At 37.6% G+C, this 12,283-nt stretch overlaps 1 protein-coding gene across 7 annotated transcripts in view; it reads left to right on the top strand.

Annotated features, from left to right (window-relative positions):
* The window catches only part of NTNG1 (netrin G1), a 144,926-nt gene that overhangs the window by 104,086 nt on the left and 28,557 nt on the right, over positions 1-12,283 (top strand). For 2 of the 7 annotated variants that reach the window (XM_062497555.1, XM_062497552.1), the window contains exon 5: positions 4,449-4,514. The exons of 2 other annotated variants lie outside the window; for them this stretch is intronic. In XM_062497555.1, coding sequence (XP_062353539.1) covers positions 4,449-4,514 — 66 coding nt within the window. Of the gene's footprint in view, positions 1-4,448; positions 4,515-6,427; positions 6,488-11,532; positions 11,701-12,283 lie in introns of all 7 variants that reach the window. 3 more of the 7 variants (XM_062497550.1, XM_062497554.1, XM_062497551.1) reach the window with 3 other exon arrangements.

Raw genomic sequence — 12,283 nt, 5'->3', positions numbered from 1 at the left:
GTATGAAACTTCCTACATTGCTCCAAGAAAGATTGCCTAATATTGGCCAAGTATTTTTTATAATCTTAATAAAAGAAAGGGTTGATTCTAAAAAAAATCAGCATTTCTCTCTTTCAGTGATTTAGATTTTGCAATTTAATGAAAGTGCTAAAAGGAAAATTTTACGTAAGGTATCATAGGTTCAAAAATACCAAAGGAAATAGAAATGCTGTAACAATGATATGATGATTGCAAGAACTGGTGGAATACAATCTGATATAAACACACTGGATTACTCCAGTAGCTATTAAATCTGCCAGTGATTTCAGTGAGCATTATTTCTTAAAAATCCTACTTCTTTTTGTTCAATATTAGCACCTAAAACAACTGCCATAAGTCCGGTGTCCTCAGCAGACATCTATAATTTAGAACAGATATTTACTGCTGCCTACTCATGGTTTAAAATTGGCAGTGGCAAGGCCAGCTTTCTGTGTCTAGAGACATGAAGTTCTTCTGAATCATTAAGTTTATACTGATACATTTTTATTTTTTTTTTTTTCATGGAAAGTTAGAAAACATCTTAATCAGCATATCTCACTAGGGTTCCTTATTGTTATTAAAAATTAAATTAATAATGATAGTTGCCAACACAAGGGCTCCCTGTCTGCCACTAGTGATCATGAAGACCCACAGACTCCTGAGCAGTGATTTCCAGCAGGTGCATTGTTTGTGGAGTCACTGCAGGAGGTGATCAGGCTCTGGTGGCTGCAGAGCGCAGGGCCCAGGCAGCAGCGGAGAATTCCTGCGCCGCGTCACCGCCGCTCTCCTCCCTGAGCACGGACAGCCCCTCTCACTGGGAGTACATTTTGACTTTACTGCCAGCTCAGTACTTGGTTGGAGTGAGAAACCATCAAAATGCCAATTAATTTCTGCCAAGATCGTGACAGGTTTTTTTGATGTGCAGCTGTCTGGTTGGAATTCGGCTGAAACGACCCATTAATTTCCTTTATTTGCCCAATTTCAAACCATGACGTAGCCCATGGTGCAGACTGTACTTCCAGTGAATATTTGAGACAGATTTTCTTCATTTAAGATTGGAAGTAATTCTGATACTATATATCAGGGAGGAAATAATAATAAAAAAGAAAAAATTGGAGGAGAAAAAGGAAATTATCATTAATCTAATAAATATAATGCAGAAAGTTTTTCCTTACTTCATGAAAGTGCAATTTTTTTCCAGTAGTTACTTTCTGCATATAATTGGCTTTGGAACAATAGTAACTAAAAATGTGAAAATATCCAATGCAAATTTAAAATGTCATATCTGATTTTCTGCTAAGTCACACAGCTTGCTCTTAAAGATGCCTACAGTAACTTCACTTTTAAATAATAACACTCAAACATACATTTAGAAACTCTTTTTCACATTTCTTAGCCTTGTTTGCCCAGAATAACTGTCATGAGAATATTTTACAGTAGATTGAAATGGCACATCTTATAGAATACCTACACCAAGATTCATTTATCATTCTGGTAAATAATGACTCTAATTACTAAATGCAGTTTCCAGACATGGAACTGTTCTGGAAAAGATAGTTTTATCTAGTCAACTTCTCTATAAATAAAGCCCTTAGTGGTAATCACCAAGGACTAGAGATATTTTCACAGGTTGCTGTGAAAGAATAACTAGCTGCTAAATGCATCTTCCCAGTGTCTGTTCAAGGATGACTCATCTGCTCCAATGTACATGTGGGAATGACAGCCAACGTTCTTGGACTTGGACATCTCACCTATCTTTTCAGATAAAGCATTTAAAGTCATTGCCATTAAAAAATTCAAAGATGAAGGAAGACCTTTATCAAGAAACCTGTAATCTTGATGGAAACAGGCCATGAATAAAGGGTATGAGAAAAAGATATCCTCTTCACCAAAGATGGAGAAAAGCACGTAACAGAAGCATTAAGTCTCAGGAGCATTAACCACATTATGAAGCAGCAGCTGGTCTCAGCTGGATATGACCCTCAACAACCTTATCTAACTTTAAAGTTGACCCTGCCATAAGCAAACTGTGGAAATAAATGACCTCCAGAAGTGCCTTCTAATATGATTACAGTTATCAGTAATAACCAGTTAATAATCACTAGCAATAATACTTAAATGGTAATCTCCAGGCACTGTAAATATGCTCCATATTGTTTTGGGTGCCCATTAAGAAACTCAGCTCAATGTTATCTAATTTAAAGGGTCAGGGATTTTTAAATTATTTTGCAGTAAGTCACAACCTCCATTTTAAGTGAGTTTGCTAAAACAAGCACAAATCTATAGCATTTATAGGATTTCTAAGAAATATGTAAATATTATTTTTTCCTGCCTTACAAGGAATGATTTTACTTGGACGTGATATTACTTAGAGAAATCATAATCAGGATAAGCTATGCATAAAATATTATTGATTATATCAGTTCAATTATGTAAAGTATCTGATTTACTATATAGGACCTACAGTTTATGAAATTCCAGAGGCTTAGTCCGAAGGCATTACAAAGTTACTTGACACTTTTAATTTTACCTCTCGTAATACCTAGGCCATTTTAGTTGATGACCACTACACATGTGAATTTTTGTAGCAGGTGTGCCACACAGTACACAACAACACAAGTAGGATATTGGCAGCTCCAGTCTGAAATGTGACCAATTTTCTGCAACAACTCTGATGCTGCACAATGGCTAAAAGAAGAAAAGGCTCAGGGGCCAGCAGGACAACATAGTCCATAACAATTGCTTTTCCTTTTTTGACTCCTGATTTTTATGTTATGCCTAATGCCCGGTCACTTTAAAATGTTTAGGTCAAGTCTGAGTGTTCCTAAATCTATCAAAATTTAGCAGGGAATTAATTGTGCAAGTAATTTGTCAGTGAGTGTCTGAGGAGGAGGAAGGTGGTCTCCCAGGGGCATGGTTGTGGTCTCTCAGTGGAGGAGGTGAGGGTTACCACACCCCTTCACTAGGTACAGCTTGGAGATGCTTTTTGTCATCCTCTCTGACTGGGGCATTTGCACTTCCTATGTGTGGGAATTGGTGGATCTGACCTGTAGAGGCAGGTAAATGTAAGTCAATATATAAACCGTTTGAGAATCTACCAAAATGACTGTTTTTCTTTCTTCTGTTTTCTTGATTGGTAAGGAAAAGGCACAAAAATGCAACAATCTGATGTAATTATGTGATTAAATTATGACTCGACCCATTCAGTTGCAGAAGACTAACAGCAGGTAGCACAGTGCAGGTCCCCATCCTTTCCTTTGATTTGATTTCTCTGTGTGGGAGGACTTTAGGGACAGACAGCCCCACCCAGCCAATTCCCCTTCACCCTTGACAAATGGGTCAGAAGATACTTTGGGATGTCCTCCTTCCATATCAGATATTTGAAGCCCCAGTTCTTTTGTCATAGCTTCCCTACAGGTTTCCCACAAAGATGGTTGTAACAGTGAAACTCACCATCTGGATAAAGATATACAGACCTAGGAATAGCACTGTCCTCACTAATATCAGTGCAGTGAAGGCTGTCGTGACCCATAAGAAGAATTCTCTTTGGTTCAGACATGACACAACCACTGCAGTACTCAGAGAAGATGATAAAAATACGGTCCAAATCTAATGTTCAAAGCTCAGCAGAGAGAAATGGAGAAACAAGTTTTCTTTCCTTCACCACAAACATATCCCCTTCACTTTCAGTTCCAAGACCCAGCACCATTCTGCTAAGGGTTGTCACTCCTCACTTCCCCAGCACCATAACACATTAATGAAAGCAGATGAAGCTCAAAGAGACACAGCTCATTCTATTGCTCACACAAAATGCTTCATGCAAGTAACACATTTTGTAGAACTTAGAAGAAATTTAGATACTTAATGTTATTACCAAAAAAAAAAAAAATCAAGCTGTAAAATATATCAGCAGAGGTGATAGGAAATAGATGAAACACACAGAAGTGTGAGAGCCAAAGAAAAGGCCCACTCTACTGGTAAATATATTTCTTCTGATAACAGATATGTAATTCACTCAGAAGGCCCTGAAACAGGATGTTACAGTAAGATATGTGCCTTTGGTAAGAAATCCATATTTGTCTGATACTGTCGTTTTATCTCTGCAGAGCAGATTTAACACAATATGTTCCTGTTTTGTTCCTGGTGTTAGAACCATATATATTGGCCTAGAATATCTTCTCGTCGTGAAAAATTATATTTTAAGCCACAGAAGAGAAATTGTTATGCACAGTATTTTATGTCCATTTGGTGTTTTGGGAATCATCAATTGCTTGTTTCTTGTTCACTGTGGAGTCATGTTCTGTTCTAGTGCAACTTAGACTAGTCCAGTAATAGCTGTGTGTAATCTCTGTCTTTGTCCATATGCTTGCCTGTTTAGAACAATATCACAGATGTAAATAACAAAACCTGATTTTTCCTGATGCATGCAGATCCTCCAAAGTATGATAGGATATGGCCGAATATTTCTTCCCTTGAGGTTTCTAAACCAAACCAAGGTAGGATGCTGTAAAATTCCTAGTGATCTAAAGGTACTGATATTGCTCTTGATGAGTCCCACATGGTGGCAAAAGTAGTAACGATGATAATCCAACTCGGGGTTTTTTTTCTGGTGCTAAGTAATGCTATCCTGTGAGAAAATAACTGTAAAAGAAACCTCACCAGAAGAGGGAGTCTTCCAACACTCAGACTGTGCACACTACTGGAAATATGGGAATAGTATTTATACAGACTAAAATTTGTGATACACAGAAAGCCCAGGATAATTTTGCACTTGTTTAGATAGAAAATCTATATTTTGAGTAAGTTTTGAGATTCTTAAGTGAACAAAGATTGTCATTGTCAACATCAAACGCATTTTTAATGTCTTGTTTCCACTCTATTTTCCCCAGTGAGCTGAGAAGCATTCTCAGCTTTCATACCATCCACAATACAAGCAAGTTCTCTGCAGGAAAGACCCATGGTTTTCTACAATTTGAGTGCTACACAAAAAATTACATACTGTGGCATGATGATTAGCACTGAAAGAAACAAAAATTACTTTTTAAAATTACTAATAAAACTAAGATCCTTTGTTAGTTGAAGCATTCAGCTGTACTTCACAATTCAAAGTGATTGCTCATTACGAAAATAATGTCCTTCTGTTCTTATTTATTACCCTTTCCTCCCCCAAAAGTCCCTGCAGAAATCTGGCCTGTGGCCTGCTTTCATGTTCAAAGGGTGTCCTTTCTGTGCTATAACACACAGAGGTGGAGAATAAAATTAATGAAAAGGCAATCTAGAAAGTGGCCACTAAACCAAATGAGATGTATTGGGAATCTGTTGGGAATTACACTGGAAGGGCTTTAATTAAATCTATGGATCACAATCATCAAATCAAACATACGCATGTGCATGTGACATCTACCATGTTATACGTGCAAGTTTCTATGTGCCCAACAAAATAGAAAATACTAATTGATCTGTGCTCTCTGTAAGGATTAGAAATGTACTTTAGTTTGGATTATCCACCACTTATTTAAAACTATCCCTGATAAAGTAATACCTGGTATTCCAAATTTATTTAGCTCCCACTGTATTTTCCAAGTTTTTGCATGTCTCTTTTAAATAAACAAAAAAAACCCCTCACCCAGATTGATCTCTTTTCCTCTCCTCTCTGTAAAGATTAGCCTACGTTATTCAGAAGAATTTTAAATCAAAACATTCCAAATTATATTATACTTAGCATTTCTAATGGATTTCATTGCTTAATTATACTGTGTCTGATCTAAGACCTAACTTCATTGCAAAATATGTCTTGAACAGCACAGAATTATTCAGTGTTTCTTCCCCAAAAATAAGAGTTTAAGTCAATTTAGTTTTGATGTTTTGGTAGAGCACACAAAACACAAAAACCTTCTAAGTATTTCTATTCAGCTTTTGTGTGTTTGCAGCATATTGTTAGTGTTTGACATATAGTGTAGATTAAATATTTAAGTTAAGGATAGTGTATGAAAAGAATGATTCCAGAAATCTTCCTATGTCTAATTATTTTATTGTGGGGTTTAGGTTTATACTATTTTGGCCAGAATAAATATGCATTCAAATTCAATAAAAGCCTTTCCAGACCGCCCAGGTTACCATATAGCCATTTGTCATGGATTGGGAGAAACCACCAAATAACCTCCAACAAAAAACTGTCAAAGTGCATAGATGTGAATTACATTCCCTGTCTTGATCTTGGATGTTACAGCTCAAATGATTCAATAATTGACAGTGTATATGTCATTTTCTGTAATTTTACCCTTTCCTTACAAAAAAATAACCATTGTTAAATTTAAAAGTTAGATAATGAGGATGTCTATTATAATATTTTGATTTGTTCCTATATGATACTTTTTCTAATTTGCTGTTCATTTTATTACCTATCCAGTTGCTCCCAAATTAGCTATGTCAACTGTTTCTTCTGTTCAAGTTGCAAACCACAAGAGAGGTAGGAATTCTAGGATTCATACAGTGATCCCATAGTGCTCTGTGTTGTGAAAACATTGCACTGTATGAATCTGGAATATCTGTGGAGTGTACCCATTAGTTTACTGGTGAGGCATCTTCATTGAATACAACTGAAGCATTAAGTTGCATAAACATAAGCCATACAAAGAAAAATAACTATGTTTCTTAGACAGTAGTTGGTGACAAATAAAGTGACATGGCATTTATTTTTAAAGGAGTTAAATATATGAATATGACTATTTAGATCCTTGCCTAGAAAGCAAATGTTTACTAGAGTCTTGTTTTCCTCAGTGATATGCACAAATTGTAAAAGAGGAAATATAAGCTGATTAGTTGAGGGCAAACAATCCATAAAACATCAATTGTCCATGTCCTCAAGAAGTATCTGTAAATGCCATGGAATGTAATGCATTGTTGTGTCCTTTAATGCATTGTAAGTGTGCCTTATGTCTTCATTTTATTGTAAGTGTGCAAATTCAGAGTGCAGGCATTACATTTTGAACTGATGTTCCCGTGTTCTATCAAAATAATGGAATTATATGGGCACAATAAAGGATGCCAATATTCTTTCTGACTTACAGGCAACCTGTTTCATTGGCATATCTGTCATTCACAGTCTGAACCCTGAGATATTTTCATTGTTTTTCCTCATCAATTTATCTGTAAAGAGTATGTATGAAGATGTTTTGTCTTTCTGCAGCTATTGTGAATATCTCATTATTCATGAAATACATATTAACAAGGAAAAGGGTTATTAAGAAATGTTTGAACTTAGTTTGACCCATTTGATGAGATCATGGTAATGAGCCATACTGTTTGTTATGAAGCAGGTAATTTCTAAGGTTACAATGAAATCTCCTTTGTTTGCCTTAGTGTGTGGAGGAGGAACACAGAGTGACTGGAAAATGAAAAAGAAAAAATAATTTAATGATTTGTGAATGCACTTTTCTTGAAATATGCTTTGTGCTTTTGATTAAAAAGTGACACTGATAGCTGTCTCATGCAACCCATCTTAGTTTAGAAATGATGCTACCCTTCCATGTGTGTTTATCATTGTTTCATGTGATGACATTTCATGTTTTAATGGTCATAGCTGAAGCTTCAGCTAAACCTTGTCCCCACAACAATAGTATGTTATTTCAAAGATCTAAGTGCATAGCATTAGAATGTGGGGAAAGTGTTCAATTTATAGAAAAAAAAACAATTAGATTATCAACTTTATGAGCCTGCTTCAGTGGGTACTTTTATCATGCTTTCTGCAACAGAATCAAGATTGTTTCAATAAAATCATTGCATTGGAAAACAGTCAGGAAGGCTCAGAGAGTCAAAGCTTCTGTGAGTTTGCAAGGGATTTGACAGTTCCTGAATCAGCCAAAAACAATGATCACATCTAACATAGCAATCCCTTTTTCCTTCACATTAAACCTATCTAGCTGTCATTACCTCTTCTCTGAGATTTTAGTTTCTGAACCATTCACTCCTTATTGTTATTCAACTTATCTGTGTCTTTTCTGACATGTGGTACTCAGAACTGAAAGCAGCATTTTCCATCACTGTAAGAAGCTCATGTCATTTCACAATGGTTGGTAAACCATGTGCAGCCTGATTTTGATGCTTTTTTCCCATCTCCTCCAGTGGTTGCATGACTTTGCCAGTGTGTGACAGTGCTTTAGGCCGCTAGCCAGAGCTGTGTGCCTAAAGACCCTAAGCTGTGCTTCTGACAGGTCTAACAAGCAGAATGCTTTCTGCTTAAGGTGAACCACGTGATAGGCTGTTAGGGCCATCCAGCAATGACAGCTTCCCAGCTGGCATGGTGCTGAATGCAATCCTGTGTACTGTGTTTGAGTGGTTTAGGGTAGCACCTCGTGTAGCCATAGAGAAAGTAATTCCATTTCAATCATAGGAGGACTTTTTACATAGCTTATTTTATTAAGCACAGAGGGATGTAAAAATTATTCACTGACCAGGCCAACAGCAAAAAATTATTGCACTAACAACACGGTGGGGAGGCAGGGGGGAAGCAAATGTTAGCACAAAATTGATTTAATCTTTACTTGTCATTTCTTTTTTTTTCCTTTTGCCGTTGCTAATGTTTGATCAGATGTTGGACTGCTTTCGAGTTAACTGTGGTTTTTTTCTACACCATGTAGCATTTACTAGACTGATCAAGACTCCTAGAGCAATCCTTTACCTTAGCATTAGTTAAGTTTGAGACAAAGACTTTGTTTCACGCAGCACAGTTGTTACAAAAGAGCAAGACCCATAGAAAAGCAACCAAGTTTAAGAAGCAGTCTCATTGTTTACCTTTCATGTTGATGACCCATGTCCATACTTGGGCAGTCCTGCATACGTTTCAGAGTGTGTGCATACATCCAAGTGCTTCATAATTATTAGATGTTTCTTCATGCCAAATCATAAGTTGGAGCAGGCCTGGTGTCACAGTGTGAATTGCTTAATGTGCAGCTTTATTTTTTGTGCTGTTGTAATGGCTAATTATGTGTAGTAGTGGTATTATTGAAGGTCATATTGCAGTTTCAGAGTGGAAGTAGTGCAGCCATTCATTCATGAACTATTCTCAATTTCTTTCTGCTGCCTTAAATACAAAAGATAATGTATCATAGTCAGCTTTTCTTTGTAGTATATAGGCAAATTCACCTGAATATGAAAGTGTTTAGCAAAGTCTGGCCAACACACCAATACAGTATTATCTCACCAAAACAAATTCCCTGCTGGTAGAAGAAGACAGGTCCTGTGTTAGAAAGACTGACAGCCTTGTTTCTCAATCCAAGATTCAGAAAGATGAGATTGCTTATTACTAGCCAGTCTTTCTTACTTTAAAAATCAAACACATAAACATCATCACACCAATTTTCCATAACTCCTGTTTGCTAGTGCTAATTTCCACTTTTAGATCTCATCTGTTCCACACAGGCAGTTTTCACTTGAGCAAGAGAGATATACTTGGGGGGAAATGCTGCAGGGTGGCTGGCTGAGATGCTGAATGAGACTGACCAGCTGCAAAAGACAACAAACATCTACATTTATTTGCTCCCTACTCAATTGTGTCAAGTGGTAACATACTGAGACTGATACACCAAATGTTTTCCTGTACTCCAGCAGTTACTGGCATCAAAATAACCAGATTAGCACAAACCACAACACACTGGTTTAGCAGAACAACATTGAAGAGAACAAGCAATATGTGTAATTTTATGAAAATAAAATGCATATATGTAAAATGAATTAATGTTTTCTGGCAGCAGAAAGGCAGCTCTCAAGACTGAAACATACGTTGTGCTAAGTGTCTAAAAAAATGTATCTATTTACAGTGCAACCTATTTATGGTTCAGTACATCAGACAAAAGCCAAAGAAATATCCATGTTTCAGGAGTGCAGAGCATACTCAGAAACATGTACTGGGACTGTTGGTTTTTTTTACAAAAATACAGATGGGCTCAAATACTGTATGTGATGCCCTGCTCCACCAGCCAGGGGGTGATCCGGTGTCCAGCACAAGCAGGAGCATACCAGAGGAAAGGCAGCTCAGGGGACTTGGCCTCTGTCATATATGGAAACATTTTACACCCTCTGCTACAGCTTTATCTAATTACAAGATAACCTCAAGACCTCAAAGCCCTTCCAAGACACTACATCCAGTGCTCCATTATTGCAGGAAACACACTGTAATTTATTCTACCAGTTAATAAACTACATCTGTAAAGAATCAGTCTGTTTTGCCACAAATGGAAAGTGTTCAAGAACCTCATTGCCCTAATGCCTAGATACCATCTTCTAATTTCCAGCTGAAATTTCTCAGTAGCCAGTTAACACCCATTTGTTCTTGTGCCAGTATTGTCTATTAGGATAGCAGGAGGCTTAGCTCCTGGTTGAATCTATAGCCCCCTGATAACTTCTATCATCAGTTTCCTAGACTAAACAAGCCAAATTTTCCTAGTCTTCACTTTTTAGATAGACTCAACTTCTCTGATCATCCTAGTAACCTTTCCTGCATTCATTCTAGGCTCATAAGAACTGAGTGATCAGGCTTACACAAGTGTTCTACACAAAGCAGAGCTGCATCTTCTATAATGTTATTTATACAGTTCTGATTTCTTCTTTGTTCTGCATAAAGCCAAGTATTGCTTGTGATTAAAGACTAAAAGGCACTAGCATTCTATATTTAATGAAGGGGGATTTTTTTAAGTGGCTGTCATGCCAACTTCATTTCAGATGGCTGCAGTAAGCATGCTTTCTAATCAGTACACATTTCAGAATTTTCATAATCTTTTCTGGCTCAACTGTTTTTCATCTCAGAATACAAAAACCAGTCAATGCTTACCTCAAAAGTACAGTGGATGTAGTTCTCCAATAACTGTCTTCCTTCCTTTTCTTCACTCTTAATTGTTTTAGGAGGTGTTGGCCAAAATTGTCAAACTAGAGATTTGTTTGGCCATGGGATAAAACACTCTGCTTCTCAAGGTGCCTACCAGTTATAGCACCCCCAAGTTCAATAGCATTTTGAATACTTGTCATTTCTGACAGGGAAAAAAAAAAAAAGTAAAAAAAAAAAAAGCTTTTCTTTTACTTAGAGTTGCAGATTTAATCATAATTAAGTTTGACAATTTTGTCCACTGAATTTAACATTGTTAATATGAGGAGGTTTTTCCCGGGTCTTGATTTACAGTCATCTCAAATGTGCAAAAATATGTGCATTTCTCTCAGCGGAAACTGAGCCTCCAGTAACCCTGAAAGGTTTACAACTGCAAATGCTTCAGTTCCATCAGGTCTGCCAACAACAGCCAAACCTCCGACGTCATGCCATGGTTGTCGGGTCACGCTAACCTGCCTGAAACCAGCTCCACTTCCATTGCAGATAAACATCTGCTGCTGTCCATGTCACATTGATTAACATGTATGTGCCATTCATTCATACTTCTGCTCATGGTTCATTTTTACTAAGCATGTAATGTGCTATTACTCTGCTGCTGTATACACTTTGTATACATTTCTGTTCTTCCTTGAAAGACTGTGAATGCTTCGGGCACTCCAACCGGTGCAGTTACATCGAGCTGCTCAATACGGTCATTTGCGTGAGCTGTAAGCACAACACTAGAGGTCAGCACTGCGAGTTATGCAGGCTGGGCTACTTCAGAAATGCTTCTGCAGAGCTGGACGATGAAAATGTGTGCATAGGTCAGTCCCGGGATAACTGCGCCTTTTCTTCTGTGCCTTTTCAGCTCCTGGCAGCCGCTAGGGACCACTGCTGCTTACTTGCCACTCAAGCCAGAATGAGCTTTTTCAATGGATCACAACATCTGTGTAGACTTCTCACCTCATTTCTATTGCCCCGGTAGCCCCAAGGAGGCATTTTGAACCCGTAAATGATGACGAACCTCTCTGGCTATGGGTCCTGGGCAGACTTTCCCCAGAAGCCCCTGAGAAACTCGATGTACTGTCCTTACACAGGAGGGAGCCACACTGGGTTTGCGCATGAATATTAAGGGGTTGAGTCTTAAATACCTGTTCCAAATCTGCCTTTTGCAATTACAGACTCTTGAGTACTTTCCTGGAGACCTACAAAAGTTGCCAGCTGCATCAAGAGGATGTGGGGAGGGATCTCTGTTAACCCCTTTTATTCACTAAATTTCACAAAAACGTCTTGCAGTTAATTCTGCTCCCAGACACAGGGTTGTAAATGCAGTGTTACCTCCCCTCTGCTTAGAGGAGGAACTGAAATGATGCTCATGAGGTTAGGAACAGAATTTGTCCATTTTGT

This window comes from Cinclus cinclus, chromosome 8, assembly GCF_963662255.1.
Source record: "Cinclus cinclus chromosome 8, bCinCin1.1, whole genome shotgun sequence".
NCBI classification, from domain to species: domain Eukaryota; kingdom Metazoa; phylum Chordata; class Aves; order Passeriformes; family Cinclidae; genus Cinclus; species Cinclus cinclus.
This window is presented reverse-complemented; position numbering and strand designations above follow the sequence as displayed.